The sequence below is a fragment of the Crinia signifera genome, chromosome 11 (genome assembly GCF_055691185.1).
Source record: "Crinia signifera chromosome 11, ASM5569118v1, whole genome shotgun sequence".
NCBI classification, from domain to species: Eukaryota; Metazoa; Chordata; class Amphibia; order Anura; family Myobatrachidae; genus Crinia; species Crinia signifera.
Genome location: NC_139227.1, coordinates 6,930,143 through 6,949,327, shown reverse-complemented (window position 1 = coordinate 6,949,327; position 19,185 = coordinate 6,930,143). Strand labels below are relative to the sequence as shown.

At 44.1% G+C, this 19,185-nt stretch overlaps 1 protein-coding gene across 4 annotated transcripts in view; it reads left to right on the top strand.

The window, feature by feature from the left end:
• The window catches only part of CHD9 (chromodomain helicase DNA binding protein 9), a 178,055-nt gene that overhangs the window by 10,596 nt on the left and 148,274 nt on the right, over window positions 1-19,185 (top strand). For all 4 annotated transcript variants that reach the window (XM_083165333.1, XM_083165334.1, XM_083165335.1 and 1 more), the window contains exon 2: window positions 10,970-12,481. In XM_083165333.1, the coding sequence (XP_083021459.1) occupies window positions 11,087-12,481 (1,395 nt within the window). In that variant the 5' untranslated portion in view covers window positions 10,970-11,086. The remainder of the gene's footprint in view (window positions 1-10,969; window positions 12,482-19,185) is intronic.

The window sequence follows — 19,185 nt, the reverse complement described above, 5'->3', positions numbered from 1 at the left end:
CCATTCACACAAGGGGAAAGGACCAGAAGAAGGGGGGTTTATTCCTCTTATTCCTCAAGGCTATCCCCAATGGACTAGTCTCTGAGCAGGCTGTGAACCAGCCTGCGGCAGTCCTGAATGGACATTCTCTCCCTCCGCAGTATGAGATGATTGCCCTGTATATCTGCCTGCTATCATTGAGATAGCCGCACCGATATGGATGGGGGCGCATAGCACCGCGGGCCCTCCATACATATTCATAGTATCCGTGCGCTGAATCCCCTCCTCCCCATAGCTACAGCCCTACATCTGCCTCTCTGTATGAAATATACTGTACATACATTAGTATTCAGTGCCCCAAAAGGGGGCATCCGGACTGATCATAGAATAACTCAAGACAGACATTTGGTCGACCACTAATGGTTGACAGGGTCAAAAAGTCGACAGGGTATAAATGTCGACATGGTCAAAAGGTACATAGACACCCTAAAAACATTAAAAACTCATGTGATCCTTTTAACCCTGTCGACCGTATCAATGTCGACCTTGTGACTCTCAACCATTGGTGGTTGACCATACACACTGTAGAGAGTACTTTCCCTTTCCACTTTCTGTATACCGGACATCTGACTCTCTTGGTAGCACCACCCTCTTACTATACCCACATGGTATACTTGGGAGACACAACCAGTGTGCAAGTTACAACCTTAGCGGAGAGGAACTGGGTAATTCCATACTTGAAAAGGATCTAGGAGTCCAAATAGACAGCAATCTAGGATGTAGTGCCCATTGTAATGTAGCTACAAAAAAGGCCAACAAAATTCTGGCATGTATTAAGAGGGGAATGGAAACTAGGGACTCAAGGGTAATTATGCCACTGTATAAAGCATTGGTGAGACCTCACCTCGAGTACGGAGTACAGTTCTGGGCCCCACACTATAAAAAGGACATCATAGAATTAGAAAAAGTCCAAAGGCGAGCAACAAAGCTTATTAGGGGAATGGAGAATTTAAGCTACGGGGAGAGATTAAGCAATTTGGGACTATTTACATTGGAAAAGAGACGTTTAAGGGGGGACATGCTCAACATGTACAAGTATATCAAGGGCCAATATAAGGAACTGTCACGCACCCTCTTTTCTACTAGAAAGGAATCTAGGACGCGAGGGCATGAGTATAGATTAGAAGAAAAAAGATTTCATTCAGCTAGTAGAAAGAATTTCTTTACGGTCAGAACAGTCAAACTCTGGAACTCTCTTCCCAGAGAGGTGGTAACGGCTGGCTCATTAAATGCGTTCAAGGCTCAGTTGGACAAACATTTACTGGATAAAAACGTCCATGGGTACAAATAAGAAATATAATCTGTCTGTAAAATATCAGAACCTACCAAATCAGCAATGGATATCTATACCAGGTTGAACTAGATGGACGCAAGTCTTTTTTCAGCCTTACCTACTATGTAACTATGTAACATGGACTTATATCCTGTTGTGGATCCGATATGATTTCCCGGCGGGCAGGATCCCGGCGGTCGGAATCCCGACACTGGAATCTCGACCGCCGAAATCCCGACAAGGGGGGGACATGGATCGCCCCCCCTTGCGGGCTCGCTACGCTCGGCACGCTATTTTATTCTCCCTCTATGGGTGTCGTGGACACCGACGGAGGGAGAAAGTTTCGGGATTTCGGCGGTCGGGATTCCAGTGTCGGGATTCCGACCGCCGGGATCCTGACCGCCGGGAAATTAACCGCATCCCCCTGTAATACATACAGGGCCTATAGTGATCTCACGTGTGCTTAGGTATATACCCTGCTCTCCCTCCCCTCTCATATTGGGTTTTATCCTGTGTTATGCTGGATTCAATCCCGTCCTTGCCTATAGTATTCCTGAGCTCTGTAACACAAATCCAGCATTGCAATCAGAACACATCAGTAATCGTAAAGTGATAAAGTAACGTTAGAGGCTACTCCCTGGCATACCTCTCAGCGTCTTCTGATGTGAAATGGGGGCACTCGCGCGGCTCTGCCCCGAGAGCATCCAAAAAGGGGGCATCGCCTATGCTAATGAGGTTTGGCATGTGCAAATTGGCCGCAATTAGACCACGCCCCGTTTTCCCCGCTGTGCGCAGCGTCTATTCACTTAATGCCCAACTGCCCCCCACCCCCGCTGCGGGACACTGCCAGCCCCGGGTGGGATGCGGGACCAACCCACTAAACGGGGCGGTCCTGTGAAAAGCAGGACAGTTGGTAGGTATGCCCTCAGGCGTTCTACCCACTAGTATGATTTACAGTAACATTTTTACTAGTGTAAAAACCTCTTATTTTTATTGATTTCTTCTTTAATCTAACGGTAACCATTGGCAGGTTTTTTTTTTGGGGGGGGGCGGGGGGGCATATTGTCCGAACACATGTTATGCCAATATGGGGTTTTACACTTGCGCTGCTGGGTCTAGTGTGATAGCCTGTGAACCGTGCTGAACAAAAGGACACCTAGACACACTTGAGATAATTACAGCAAAGTTTTATACATATAATAAAACACAATCATTTTTTTTTACATGTAGACAGACAAGTACTTTTAAAAAGCAGATGCATTCCAAAATACAATTTTTAGATAACAAGATATGTTGAGATCAGCAAAATATATATATATATATATATATATATAACAAGTAGCCTGCTCCAATGAGGCCACAAACTGGAAGTAATTAAAGTGGGTATCTCCAAGAGCAAAATAAGGTCAGTAGTAAAGCAGCCAGTCTGTTCCTAGCAGGAATCAGGTGGTTAGCTGGTGGGGGGTATGAGGGGGAAGGGGGGGGGGGGGGGAGGCGTAGGTCAGAGCATTTAGATATGAGCAATGGACAAGCTGCGTGAAGCCTGTTAGCGCATGCAACGCCAGATTGTCTTGAGAAAGTTCCCGGTTTCCTAGGGAACGAAACGCGTTGACGTCACTTCCGCTTTAAGCCCTCCCTGAGGTCACGATCTCCAACTTGGAGCCGGCGTACGCTCCGTACTCAGCTGAGCCAGCAGCAGCTATCTACAGCGTCTTCAGCTAAACGCTAACCCGGATTATACGGCAACAAACACCAGCCACAATCCACAGGAATCCCCACTTAGGGACATTCTAATGCCTACTATCTCGGGTCGAGCCGCAGCACCTCCAGGCTCCCAGACACGGTCACTACAGCAGAGCACCCGTCTGCGGACGCGGCATCACTACGTGCACTGGGTTGAGCCTCCCTACCATCAGGCTCCCCGTTCCCTCCAGCAACTACCAACAAGGAGGGTGAGCATATTACAACGGACTGAGTGTGTCTCCTGACTGTTTTCTCCTGGCATTGCATGCGCTAACAGGCTTCACGCAGCTTGTCCATTGCTCATATCTACCTGCTCTGACCTACGCTTCCCCCCCTCATACCCCCCACCAGCTAACTACCTGATTCCTGCTACTAACAGACCGGCTGCTTTACTACTGACCTTATTTTGCTCTTGGAGATACCCACTTTAATTACTTCCAGTTTGTGGCCTCATTGGAGTGGGCTACTTGATAGATATATATATATATAATATATATATATATATATATATATATATATATATATATATATATATATAATTTTGCTGATCTCAACATATCTTGTTATCTAAACCAAATTGTATTTTGGAATACATCTGCTTTTTAAAAGTACTTGTCTGTCTATATGTAAAAATTTTATTGTGTTTTATTATATGTATAAAACTTTGCTATAATTATCTCAAGTGTGTCTAGGTGTCCTTTTGTTCAGCACGGTTCACAGGCTATCACACTAGACCCAGCAGCGCAAGTGTAAAACCCCATTTTTGCATCCTTAGACATTAGCAGTCTCATTTACATTTGCTGCAGCCGGCAACCTAGAAGTTTTAATACAATTATTGTATTATACAAGCTACTTGTGAAGCTATACTGTACCTATTGCTTCTTTTACTAGCGCCAGGATCTGTGAACAGGGGGGGACTTCCCTATTCAAAGTCTTTTCCTCTTTATGTTATGCCAATATGAATTATTATTATTTTTTGTGTTTGTTTTTTAAAGGAATATAGATCCTTATTCTGGTTCACTCGCAAAGGCAAATTTCTTCTCACATGGAAGAAACCATTTGCACTGCAGGGGGGCAGATGTAACATGTGCAGAGAGAATTAGATTTGGGTGCTGGAGAGTTTTACTACTATTTACCTGGTCCACTTATAAAACACATGGATGGTCCAATATTTATGGTCTTCCCGTGATTACGTTGGACGTCACCAAACGTCCGCCATAAGAAGTTTTTTTTCAAAACAATTTTTATCTGCAAAACCCCATTATTTTGAATCAATAACCCCTGAAGATGTTGTTTTAGATGAAACGCGTTGGATCTCTGTTCCATCTTGAAGCCATCATATAACCATCATTCAAATGCATACAGTGTCTGACATACCTTTTATGTTATATATTTTTAAATACAGATTTTTATAAATTTTGTAAAAAAAATTCTGTATCCACTGTGAAACTTCACGGTAAGGTGATGGCTGTCATCTAGCGCTCTCTATGTCCAACTCTTTATCTATTCTACTAAACCGGCCTCCACTAACAGGGAGGATTTATAGAGTAGCTGCTGTATTTATATGTGTGTGTAATACTTCCCCCTCATTCTCTCTCCTGTCTCTCGTCCTTCTCTCCCCTATTTCTACTGTTCACAATACCCTCCGTCATCATTTGTGTACGCCGACATTTCCATCCGTGGTCAGTTTTACCATATAGATTTAGCATACTGTATGTAGTCGGTGGAAATGGTTAATTATATGTTGTATATTGATGTATCCCTTAGACACCCATTACAAGGATTTTTGTAGGTGCAAATGTTCCAATACTTCAGCCAAGTGAGTGCTGCGCAGCCATTACCTGCATTGATTTTCATCGCTAATGTCCCATGGTAGACTCTATTGTGCAGCCTCCATCTCCGCACCGATAGATAACATTACACATAGTATATTGTATCTTTCTGCACTGCAGTGCTACATGCAGCCTGCAGTACAGAGCCAAAATAGGACAACGCTTTGCATTTACCGTGTGGCTTTCTGCACTTTGTTAGGATACTGTCATTTCGGATTTGGAACTCCACAGTTTTCTGTTTTTAAAAGTTCTTTCTGTTCCACAACCAATCAGAATGTTGGCACCTGATTCATAAATAATTCTTTAACTGCGGCGTACAATCTCTGGTAGCATGCGGTGGTATACCGTTGTGGAGATAATTTGTGGATCGCTCAGATTCAGAGGCCTGTAAGCCTAATGCATCATGATGACTGAGGATCACTCCTGAGGGCTCCAATATATTGACCTGTGTAAAGCCTTGGGGGAATAGCGCTGTGAGCGCTGACATGCAGTCACGTTATCACGTGCGGTTTCAGAACTTGGTTTCTTTGCTACAGCACTAAGTGTATTTTATTACCTGTCGTAGCATAGGCCAGGATACTGCCACAGAGATGGACCTTATTACTAATCTTGCATGCAGCGAATGTGCTTAAATATACACCATGGGACATCTGCAGACACCCACGGGTCCGGCACATGCGGAAAACAGCTTGTGCGCACTACGGGTCCGGCACATGCCGAGAACAGCTTGTGCGCAGTACGGTTCCGGCACATGCGGAGAACAGCTTGTGCACATTACGGTTCCGGCACATGCGGAGAACAGCTTGTGCGCGTTACGGGTCCGGTACATGCAAAGAACAGCTTGTGCGCGTTACGGGTCCGGTACATGCAGAGCACAGCTTGTGCGCATTACGGGTCCGGTACATGCAGAGCACAGCTTGTGCGCATTACGGGTCCGGTACATGCAGAGAACAGCTTGTGCGCATTACGGGTCCGGCACATGCAGAGAACAGCTTGTGCGCATTACGGGTCCGGCACATGCAGAGCACAGCTTGTGCCCGTTACGGCTCCGGCACATGCAGAGAACAGCTTGTGCGCATTACGGGTCCGGCACATGTAGAGAACAGCTTGTGCGCATTATGGGTCCGGTACACGCAGAGCACAGCTTGTGCGCATTACGGGTCCGGTACATGCAGAGCACAGCTTGTGCGCATTACGGGTCCGGTACATGCAGAGCACAGCTTGTGTGCATTACGTGTCCGGTACATGCAGAGCACAGCTTGTGTGCATTACGTGTCCGGTACATGCAGAGCACAGCTTGTGTGCATTACGTGTCCGGTACATGCAGAGCACAGCTTGTGCGCATTACGGGTCCGGTACACGCAGAGCACAGCTTGTGCGCATTACGGGTCCGGCACATGCAGAGCACAGCTTGTGTGCATTACGTGTCCGGTACATGCAAAGAACAGCTTGTGCGCGTTACGTGTCCGGTACATGCAGAGCACAGCTTGTGCGCATTACGGGTCCGGTACACGCAGAGCACAGCTTGTGCGCATTACGGGTCCGGCACATGCAGAGCACAGCTTGTGTGCATTACGTGTCCGGTACATGCAGAGCACAGCTTGTGCGCATTACGGGTCCGGTACACGCAGAGCACAGCTTGTGCGCATTACGGGTCCGGTACACGCAGAGCACAGCTTGTGCGCATTACGGGTCCGGCACATGCAGAGCACAGCTTGTGCGCGTTACGGCTCCGGCACATGCAGAGCACATCTGATTTCTTGGCCCGTTCCATCAATATTGGGTGAAATCGGACTAGTTAAAGGTGCCCCACACTATTTATACCAGATGCATTTTGTACTGGATTGCATCACATCTAGTTGAAATCATATGCGATAAGCTTGCGATCTGAACTAGTTGCGATGCGATCTAGTTGAAAAAAGTACTGGCTGCACATCATTTTTGGCTTGCAATACGAACTTTGCGGGAGCGCGCATCGCAAGCCAAAACAAACCTGGTGTGAGGTAAACTAAAAGCAATGCGTTTTGAAGTAAAAATGCATTCGCTAATCGCACCGTGCGGGCACCATCAGGGTTTGCCATGGGTGAATGATTTCCTAATGCCTGCCATGTATTCTGTATGTAATTATATTGCAGAGATACCGTCAGTGTGTAAATGTTTTGTGATATTAAGGCCGCAGATATACGATCATCAATATCGTGTATAATTCATGGGTATGGAAAAAGAGAAGATGGAAGATGCAGAACCATGGAAGCGTTTGCACTGTTAATTGTTTTGATGTGTTAAGTGGCTTTGTGGCATAATGCATTAATAAAGAGGTGCGCAAAACCAAGAGTCAATGGGGCAGATGTATTAAGCCTGGAGAAGACATGAAATCTAAGGTGATCAAATTAGCTCATAACTGTCATTTTTTAAGCCCAGTCTGTAACTAATGCAGCCCACACACGCGCCGATGCCGGCGGTGCGATGCTGTACGATGGGGTGCGCGCTCCCGCGGCACCTCATCGTACAGTACAAAAAGTATGTGCTGCACATACTTTTTGTACTAGCTTTTTCTAGCACAGCATCGCATCGCATGCACATCGTATGCACAAGGCATACGATGCGATGCTGTGTGTGCTAGTTAAGCCCAGATCGCACGCTGGAATCGGTGCGTGTGTGGGCTGCATTAGAAGCTAGCTGGCTGGCTGGTGCATTATCACTTTTCAATTTTATCCCCCCCCCAAGCTGTTGCATACCATTTTATAACATGATATCGTCGATTTTTTTTATTTATTTTTTTTTTAAATCCATTTTTTACAATTTGAATTTATATTGCAAATGTGAGCGACTCCGGCATTTTTAGTAGATATTTTGCACATCTCTCACAGATTTGTTGTCATGAGCAATGTCACCACTGGCACACTTCTTTTTCACTGCTCCATACAACTACCCCACTGTTCTCTTTCCGCTATTCACCCAATGTGTCAGATTGTCCACACTGTATATATTTACAGGTTGAGTATCCCTTATCCAAATTATTCCGAAAACGATACATTCCAGAAAGTAAAAAATAAAATATTTTTTTTTTGGCTAAAAGCACTACTGGGGACATGATATGTAACTGGCACTACTGGGGACATGATATGTAACTGGCACTACTGGGAGACATGATGTGTAACTGCCATTACTGGGGGCATGATATGTAACTGGCACTACTGGGGACATGCTATGTAACTGGCACTACTGGGGACATGCTATGTAACTGGCACTACTGGGGACATGCTATGTAACTGGCACTACTGGGGACATGCTATGTAACTGGCACTACTGGGGACATGCTATGTAACTGGCACTACTGGGGACATGCTATGTAACTGGCACTACTGGGGACATGCTATGTAACTGGCACTACTGGGGACATGCTATGTAACTGGCACTACTGGGGACATGCTATGTAACTGGCACTACTGGGGACATGCTATGTAACTGGCACTACTGGGGACATGGTATGTAACAGGCACTACTGGGGACATGGTATGTAACTGGCACTACTGGGGACATGGTATGTAACTGGCACTACTGGGGGCATGCTATGTAACTGGCACTACTGGGGGCATGCTATGTAACTGGCACTACTGGGGGCATGCTATGTAACTGGCACTACTGGGGGCATGCTATGTAACTGGCACTACTGGGGGCATGCTATGTAACTGGCACTACTGGGGGCATGCTATGTAACTGGCACTACTGGGGGCATGCTATGTAACTGGCACTACTGGGGACATGCTATGTAACGGCACTACTGGGGGCATGCTATGTAACGGCACTACTGGGGGCATGCCATGTAACGGCACTACTGGGGGCATGACATGTAACTGGCAATACTGGGGGCATATGTAACTGGCACTACTGGGGGCATGATATGTAACTGGCACAACACACAATTACCCACTGTGTTATTGTGTGTTGGATTGAGATAAAAAGTAGGCCTCCGAGCCTCAGAATTTGTACATCTTCTGTGACATCTTGAGATGTGGAACTGCTGAAACATTGTATGCTGTACCCTCTAAGCAATGCTTGCAAGGTGGTTTGAGCCCAGCATCTCCAAGCTCCACCTTTTGGTAAGCTACCAATACAGAGGCCTGGTCAATGGTCATTGACACCAGTCAGGAGGTGTGTCACTGCATACACAGCTGTAGAGTTGTTCCTGGTCAGATGGTAAGACCTGGTTTATGGAAGCGTCATGACAGACAGTAACAGGCAGTTATGGACAGTAAGAGGGAATACCCTATTGGTCAGGTCCCATCAGTCCTAACCTAGTCCGATCGCTTGGCGATGGCATACCTGCTCAATATATTATGAAATACCGTGTGTATATATATATATATATCTCTTTTTTTTATTTTTTACTTTTAATAAATAATAATAATACAATAAAACAACAATTTCTGAGTGGTTTAGTTTGGGGAATTAATATTCGACCTCTTCCTCCTCTCCTATATAGACAGAGCTGATGCTTTGAGTATTATAAAGAACATCTTTGCACATCATTTTTCTTCCAATCTTTTTGAGCTGCATCTTTTTGTCCCCAGCCGCTCATTGTACACAGTCTACCTTCTATTTTTAGGTCGTTGTATCATGTTGACTTACATACATATTGTGAAAAACAGTGTTTATACCCCTTTCAGACATAACCGCAAATTACCGGGTGAAGCCGTTCTAAAAGGGTCTACCTGGGTCTTAAATCTCTGGTCACTGACCCTGCTTTTTACCAGGGTTGTCAACCCGGGATTTGTGACCCTGGTAGACCCTTTCACAGGACACAAATAACCTGTGTTTTCAGCAAATTACCGGGTTGACCGTTTTTAACCCGGTAATTTGCTGCTATGTGTGAAAGGGGGTCAGACTGCACCCGGCAAAATTACCCAGCACTCAAAATGCCAGGTAATTGCCAGGTTGCATGTCTAAAAGGGGTATTAAACAAATGCTTTGCCATAGCAACAACCTGTATTATGATAAAGTACGTCAAAGGCAACAATAACAGCGGATGAAGCAATTTTAATATTATTCTGAAACCCTGTGGCGAACTAAACAGGGGTACAACTGCGTTCTTCATCTAATCTCTAGACGTAATGAGTCGCAGCAAACTGTATGAGAACTGGTGGCTCCCACTTAACTGCCAGTGCCAAACGTCCCCCCCCCCCCCCAAAAAAAAAGTCATATTCGTAATGCTATGCGAATAAAATGATCAAGCTTTGCTGATTAATTTATATGCAGCATAAATATATTCTGTGTGCAAATGCAGCTGCATATGAAATAGGCATGACAAGAAGGGCTGTTTAACATGAGTAATGGAGGGCACATCTGTAGCTAGTGGCTGGCCAGCTAGTTTTCGATCAATCACACTGCTGACAACTTATAAGTTCCTACCTAGCACAATCAGAAACCAATTACCGCACATGTTCTACCCTTGTGTGTACCTGACGTGTGCAGGTAAATATTTAGCCCTTTTTGCAGCATGAACCTGCAGACTTCCCGAATGCGGATCAGTGGTTCCCAAACGGTGTGCCTGGTCACCCTGGGGAACCTTGGGTTTGTGGTCCGGGACCAATTCAAATTATTTATGGTCAATGTAATAGACAATAACCCGTGGCTACCAGTCGTAAAATATGTGTACAAACATAAGTAAATCCTGTCCCTCGCCACATACCTGAACCGAAGGATAACCTATAAAAGCTATTTTAATTTGATATTTTCCTAAATGTATTTTGGGCTAAGGCTGCTGTTACTCCTGTCGCACCATGATTCAAAAAAGTTTGGGAACCACTGCTCTAGAGAAAATGACTCTTCACCACAATATAGCTCCCATAGTTCCTTCAATGCTTCTGTTATTTAAACCATATACCCCCTTCCATTGTCTCTCCTGGTTGTAGGCTTCCCATGATTCCTTCTGGTTTTTTTTTATTCACTACTTTGTACTACACAAGATATTTGATCTATGTTTTATTTTAAACTAAATAAAAATGTATCAAGGAGATGTTTTACATACATATTTTCCAGGTGATATTGATTTTTTTCCCCCCTTTTTGTTTATTTTTAGGTCCTATAATTATGTAGTCATGATTAATATCTGCTTTGGAGGAACACCACCACCATGGCTTGGATCATGACGTAAGCAACCTTTAATGACGTGGTCCTACTATCTACATCTATCAATATGACTGATCCCATGATGGATTTTTTTGATGATACACACCTTTTCGATGAAACTTTAGGCCTGTCAGATGATGCATTTGTTCAACATGACCCAGTGTCTCTGGTTGATGAATTAAACCTTGGAGCAGAGTTTGAACCTCTTCATGTTGACTCATTGAATCATGTGCAAGATTCTCAAACGCACCAAAAGATCAGTGAGTTTGATACACTCAATGAGTTTGATTCTGTTAAATTACATGAAGTAAGCCAGGCCTATAACAGTCCAGTTCAGAGTGTTCTATCTCCGCGATCACAGTTCAGCTGCTCTCCGATACACCCACAAAGCCAAGGCAATGGTATGTTTCCTGATGACGGAAGTCCCATGTGGGGACACCAAACTGCCACAAGTATTCAAAGCCAGAATGGCTCCCCATTCCACCAACATGGACACTCTCAGCCTATGCAGCAAAGTAAAGGATTTGTAACGCACCATGATTTTGCCTTGTTTCAGTCTAGCGAGCAACAGAGGGTCTCCATACAGCCGCAGCACAATAGGAACAGTATCACCACTGGTCAGGAACCCTTGAACCTACCAAAAAATTTCATGGATGTTAATGTTTCTCTACCACATAGAACTTCTAATGCTCAACAAACCATGATTAACAACACAACTCAACCAGATCCTTTGCCTTTAGAACAGTTTTCTCAAGCAGCCCCAACGTCCTTACACTTTTGTGGAAATCCAGTTGGAACGCCGCATGAGAACACATTTGATAGCCACTCTCCAGCGCCTTGTTCTGTGAATGCTACGCCACCGTTTTCTACTCATTATCCTTTCTCTAACAATCACCTAAATCATGCCACACATTCTCTGTCTGACTTTACTGAAAGCCCAGGATTTTCAGATCTGGAAGTCAAGCAGGAGCCTAGTCCACATGTTCTTAACTCTAGCGAACAGCTGCAACCCAACGATTTCCAGATGGTACATCCTTCACATCCTCAGGGTAACTATAACAGAACAAAAATGTCACCTATGTCCATTAATTTCCAAGCCCAAGATGGTTCTTCTGTTCGTTTGAGCCACTTTAATGATCATATGGAAAGCAATGGGTTTTCACCTTTAGAAGACAACCTTTTGCAACAAGTGGATTCTCAATCCGAGACCTTCACAGGGCTCGATCCAGAGGATTTGCTACAGGAAGACCTACTGCCACATTTTGAAGCAACGTATGCCCAAGACAGCTCCAATTCGACCCATGCTGTGCTAGAGCATCAGGATGCTGAGACTTGTGTTGAAGAACCGATAAATATCCCAAATGATCTTCTTAACACCCATCAACATCCTAATCCTTGGAATATCATGTCATCCAATCATCTTCATCTCCACGAGAGGAGACGTATGACTTCACAGGGAAAGGTAATGGTCTTCTTGTCCGTTTGTCTTATATATCATTTTTGTTAACTCGTGTGGTGGCAGTCTTGGTTTTACATAAAGAAAGTCAATCCAAAGTTTATTTCTACATTTCGGTCATCAGGAATGACCATACTGTATGTTTTAGGGAAATTCTACTACACTGTTTCAGAGTTTAAAAAGAGAAGGCTATGAGCCAAAGGGCCAGATGTATCAAGCTTCAAAAACTGATACAGTGGGGGAGGATAAACAACCAGCCAGTTAAGTCCCACCTGTCCTTTTTGAAACCCAGTCTGTAACATGAAGTTAGGAGCTAAATGGCTGGCTGTTGGTCAATCTCCATTTCATCACTTTTTGAAGCTCGATACATCTGGCCCAAATAAAGATATTCAGTTAAGTACAATTTTTACGCTGACTTTATTATTTAATTGTTTCGTTTTAGTCGTGTTTCGCTGATGCAGTTTCATGTGGTTTTTGTTTTAGACACTGCATTGGTGAAACCACTTAAAAACGCACGCTATGTCGAAGAAATCCAGTGGATCGGCAAGTAATTTGGCGATCCATGGGTTTTTCGACCATGCTGGATTTTTCGACAGTTGAAAAATCAGAACTTTAATTATAGGGGACATGTAAATTCGTCCTACAAGTGACAAAGGGCCAGATGTATCAAGCTTCAAAAAGTGATAAAATGGAGAGTGATAAACCAGCAGCCAACCAGCTCCTACCTGTTATTTTTCAAACCCAGCCTGTGACATGGCAAGTAGGAGCTGATTGGCTGGCTGTTTATCACTTTCCATTTTATCACTTTTGAAGCTTGATACATCTGGACCAAAATGTGCCATTTTTTTTTTTTTATACTGCTGAATACTCCCCTTACACTGATTTGTCTGTAGCGCTGGTAGGGTAAGCTGGCTGGCAGGGAATGTATTCCATACCATCTGTTTAGCGCAGCTTGCTGGGTAACCTCAATATGCCTATTCTTAATAAGGCTGGGATGCTCGCTATCCTATGAACATTCACTGGCAACGCAAGTCTCCAGTGCAATACAAAGCTATATAACTTCCAGGCCTCTCTCTGGTCACTTTCTCCATCTGTGTCCCCCAGTTAAAGGGGAGGTTTTCTTAGGAGGAAATCCACAGTATTTTACAGTAAAGCGTTCCCTACATATGTACCGCATTTGCCCGAATCTCCATTCAAAAATGCTGATCAGCAGCCATCAACGGTACATCAGAGATTCTCTCGGCAAATCTGGCAAATGAATGGTGATGGTTAATTGTAATGAATGCATTTTTATTTGACGCCCCAAACCATAATGGTAAATTACTTCTGTCCCCCACACAAGTCCTCTTTCCTCCCTCGTATTAGTATGGGAAATGTGCAATTAATGACCGCTAAGATACTTATGGGGAGATAAAGAAGCCTATAGCAACCAATCAGAACTATGCAATACATTTTAGAAATGATAGTTATAAATGGGGTTGGTGGCCACCATGGCTAATTCTCCATTTGTCCTATGTAATAAGGTTTGCTACATCTTCCCGTAATGCCTTCTAGAACATATCAGCAGAGAGGAAATATATTTGACTATTCACATGAAATGATATTATAAAATGAGATCTGCCAGAGCAGAGTCTAGTAACAGATAAAACAAAATTCAGATCCCTGACCATTCGAAGGACTGCTCTATTAGAGTTCCACGGATGATGATGGGCCCGATTCTGGTTCACTTGCAAAAGCAAATTCTCTCTCTAATGGACAAAACTATGTGCACTGCAGGTGGGGTAGATGTAACATGCAGAGGTACATTTGGTTGAGTTACATTTGGTTGAGTTGTTTTGTTTCTGTGCAGGGAAAATACTGGCTGCTTTATTCTTACACTGCCATATAGATATCAGTTTGAAGTAAACACCCCACCCAAATCTAACTCTCTCAACACCTGTTATATCTGCCCCACCTGCAGTGCAGTTTGGGGGTTATTCTAGTTCACTCTTTCTGACAAAATTCTTCTTAGATTGACAAAACCATGTGCACTGCAGGTGGGGCAGATGTAACATGTGCAGAGAGAATTAGATTTGGGTGGGGTTTTACATCAAAGTGAGATCTATATTGCAGTGTAAAAATAAAGCAGTCAGTATTTTCGCTGCACAGAAACAAAATAACTCGCCCAAATCGAATTCTCTCTGCACATTTTACATCTGCCCCCCTGCAGTGCACATGATTTTGTCCATCTAAGAAGGATTTTGTCAGAGTGAACTAGAATAAGGCCCTTTGTCCATTAGAGAGAGAAAAGGCCTTTGAAACTGTTCGGCTGAGACTGCCAGGACTGTGTCTTCGGAGCTTGTGTAAATTGCGATCTGGCTTGCTGCTAGAGCCGCCTGCATCCCAGGAGAGCTGTTAGCACTCTCCACTTTATCACTTTTGAAGCTTGTTGCATCTGCTCCATTAAGTTGTAGATATTGAAAGGTTGACTTCTGCAGAATGCTGACATCGGAAATGTTGACATTCATGGGATACATCCCACCTTCAGTAGACCTCCCATCTTATATATCCCATCATCGTAAACTAGTTCCATGCACAGTGTCCTTCTCTTTTTGCTTTACATCCGTTTCACAATCAATCCTTCGGAATTGTTAAGGTTGGTGAAATAGAAAAGTATTATCTGGAATTGTTCATTGTGTACTTCAGGGAGGCTCTGAGACCTGACTATTCTTTCCACAGTCTGGTAAGATGAGTGCAGAGGACAAGTTTTTGTCTACATTCTCACTAACATTGTATTATAACCCCCATGTGTTGAGCCCATAGACCCGCGGTCGCCAATCCGTCGCGCACGAGCTACTGGTAGCTTGCCTGCGGCGATCTGAGTAGTTCGACCACAAAGTGCCCATCCCTCTTTTTTTCCTGCGTCTGCCACCTTCTCTGCGTTGTAGGATACAGACGCTTGAGGTCATTCTTGACATTTAGCATTTGAAAGGAAGTACAGCGCTTCAGTATTACCCAGAAGTGCCGGGAGTTCTTGGCGCTGATACCATGAAAGCCCTGGCTACGAGCATTGCACCTTGGGCAACGGGCTTGTCCTTTAAAATTAATTAGAAGCCTTACTATGGGACTCTGTGCCGCATATTGTGTCTAGCGCATTGCTATGTTTGGCATAAAATGTAATAAGCATTACAGTGTGTGGCATAATGTGTAAGGGGAATTTTTTGGTTATCAGGCAGATTTATTTATTTTTTCAAAAATTTTAGTAGCTCTTCAAAAGGTTTTTGTCTCGAGCAACTCACGCCAAATTATGGTTGGAGGCTCCAAAAAACTGTATAATTGCTTGGTGATCGTAACTCGGCAGGCAGGCGAGTGAACACAAATTTCCTTTTGCTAGTATATGCGAGCAGTATGGCTGATGGACACAAGTACGGAAGTATTGCTAGTACCGATAGCCAGCCGGGAACTCGTTCAGCATCAGTGTTGTTTGAAGAGTGTGAGGGGTAATTTTTTTCTAAAGCTTCTAAAAATCCAAAAAGGTGGTTACCCATAGCAATCAGTCATATTCTGTGTATTATTTTGTAGCGTGCAATAGAGAAATGATAGACATAATCTGATTGGCTGATATGGGTCACATGACCTCTTCATTTTTAGAAGCATAGGTAAATAGTGTAAATAGAAATGTCCTAGACCAGTGGTTCCCAAACTTTTTTGAATCATGGCACCCTAGAGCATCAAAATGTTTTCAAGGTACCCCTAGGCCAAATGTTTCTTATTGAGAAATTTAAAAAATTAAAATTAAATTTAGTGCAATGTGGTTATATGTCACAGTTATCTGGTGAGGGACAGGATTTGTTTGTCCACATATATTATGATTGGCAGCCACCAGCACTAGTTTTGCCTGTTACATTGACCATTAAAAATATGAATTCATCCTGGTCCACCAACCCAAGGCACCCCTGCAAGTGTCCTGAGGCACCCCAGGGAGCCTAGGAACACAGTTTGGGAACCACTGTCCTAGACCTAGTCCATAAATCTGAAGCCTGCGCTCTCTCCGACCGGGGAACAAGCACAAAAGAAAGGAGAAGGCAGTTGGATTGGGTAAACCAAAGTGTTTTGATCTGTCAGGTTTGTGAGATTCCCCATGAGGATTTTATGCTAGCTCCAGTAGCACTTGTTCATATTGGGCTCTACAGTTTCTCTACAAATTGTGTTTCAGTGGTGTTCATCATCATGGTAAGATATTTGACATTTGTCAGTCGATAATAGGTATTTACCAATGACGGTTCCAGAGGCGGGGCTGCAGCACCGTTCAAAATTCAATCAGCGGAGAAACACCCACTTCCAGTGAATCAGTTTGGAGTGGCAGTGGGTGTGGCTCCCCTATTTGAATTTTGAATGGTGCTGCAGTGGCAAATCTGGAGCCTCCCCTGGTATTTGCTAATGCAAGTAGTCGAACCTTTGTTCATTTTGACCATGAACCTACAACTAAATGTTGGTAATTTTATACATGAATGCACTCCCAATATTCTAATGGGGCCTAAACACAGGGCAATTTTGCTAAGAAAATGCCCCTACATCTCTGTGTGTAGGGGCCATAGCAATAGCCCGTGCGATTTAGTATCCAGCATGCTTGATAAATCTACTTACCGTAATCGAGTTCTCACATCGCTGTGCAGCGCTGTGTGGTGAGTGATCTTACTGAGCAATATAGCATCGCTCCATGTAGTTCCTTTTCCACCTCGGGGGTAATTGGTTTGTGGAAGTTTCCACTCAATGCACATCCTTCTATAATTTTGTAAGGTCACATATCTATAAATAAATAGTATGAATGTATTTGTGTCTCTGCGTTTTAGCTTCCCACTTTTCCTCTTTACCGAAGCAGAGCAGGAAGTTGTAGTACCAAGATGTATAAATATCTTAATTGCCGAAGTGGGTGACTGAAAACTCTCCCCACCGCTGGGCATGTACAACATCTCCCTACTATTGCCAGATCTCCCATGTACAGCCGGGAACAGAGCTTTCCCTGCTGGTGGTGTATGGGCGATGACATCTGCAGGCTGCAGGTGTATGAAATGGTGAGTATGTACATAGTATGGCCAATATAGACAGGGGAGAACATTTCTCTGCATTCATATACCCATAACGACATTTACATAATACATCTACCAGGTTCTACGTCACTCAGCTAAGTACAATAAGGTGACCGTTCATACAGGGTCGCCAACAATGGACATTTAAAGATCAGAAAACATTTCCTGATATGATGAATCTCTGTCAGCTCTGACATGTAGGTGTCACAGGTCCAGACCCCTGCTGGTGTAATGGCCGCGAGAATGTTCTCTTTTCACACATTGTTGCTGTATGTTTTTTTTTTTTTTTTTTTTTTTTTTAATGGTCCGTTTACCATTCTTTGTACACAAACACCCGACAACTTTTATTTTTGCACTCTGCTTTAAGGTTCGGTTGGGACTCCTCACCATCCAAACTCTAATGGCCCCCACACACTAGAGCGATTTTTTGGCCGATTATCAACCGATCGTCCGATATATTGGCCGATTTTTACCGATAGTCTGTCGATTATCGGTTAAAAAATATCGGCCGATATATCGGACGATTGGTCGAAAATCGGACAATCGGCCCAAAAATCGTTGTAGTGTGTGGCGGCCGATCTCAGCCGACCAGAAAACCAATGCAATATATATCATGTTGCCGAACAGACTGCAGGATCAGGTGTATGGACACACAACAGATCACTCACCTGCATTCTGACGGCTGCAGAGTCGGCCCATCTGATGTGCAGCACATCAGCTGATGACCAATGGGAATGTTCTATCGACGGTACACCGCTAGCAGGATAACCAGTACATCGACCTAGAATGCACATGGGGTAAATACGTCTGGACATGGAATTGCTGAGGTGCAAATGTGCACTTAGTGTGATCCTATTCTGCATGAGGCCTACATGGGCAGCTCAGTGTATATAGCACTCCAATATCTGTGTACAGCCTACAGTCAGCCAATCAATGCTCAGTGTATGTTCACACTTGCTGTATTGAGACTTGTAAAGGTGCCCATACACTGAGCTGATTAGGGCCGATTTCGACTAATCGGGCCATGAAATTTGCCCAAAAAGCTCAGTTTGATGTCCCCTCAGGTCCGATGTGCGGCGGGGGTCCGGCCAGGTGGTGGTGAAAGGCAGGCAGCTCATAGTGGCAGGCAGCAGGGTCCGTCGGAGCAGCGGCGGCTGGGATCTTGTAGTCGCATTTTGCCGGTCCGCGGGATACAGCTGCTGAATATTTTTGAAATTATTGGCTGAGAGAATTCTCATTTTTGATTGGTTGGCTGACCCTGGCAGTATGACACGGAGATTGAGAAGGGGGGATATATTGCAAAGCATGTGCCACTTGCCGGCAGTACTGGTCATGAGGTTTAAAATGTAACATTGTGTTAAGTACGACACGCTCGTGGTTGTGCATTTATCATTAAAAGCCGCCTGCGGTGGCTCGGACTAGCTGCCGCTTACTCCTATACGCCACTGTCATTTATGATTGTCCATGTAATTTAGAACCAGCCTAAGCTAAGGATAGGGGGAGAATTACACCATAGAAGTAGTACACTGTATCGCCACATTCTACGTAATGTTACAAAGACCATGTATTTTATTTGGCTATTAAAACGTGTTGAGTTTGTATGTTTTGATGTTTGTTGGGTTGTTCTCCCATAGTGCAATA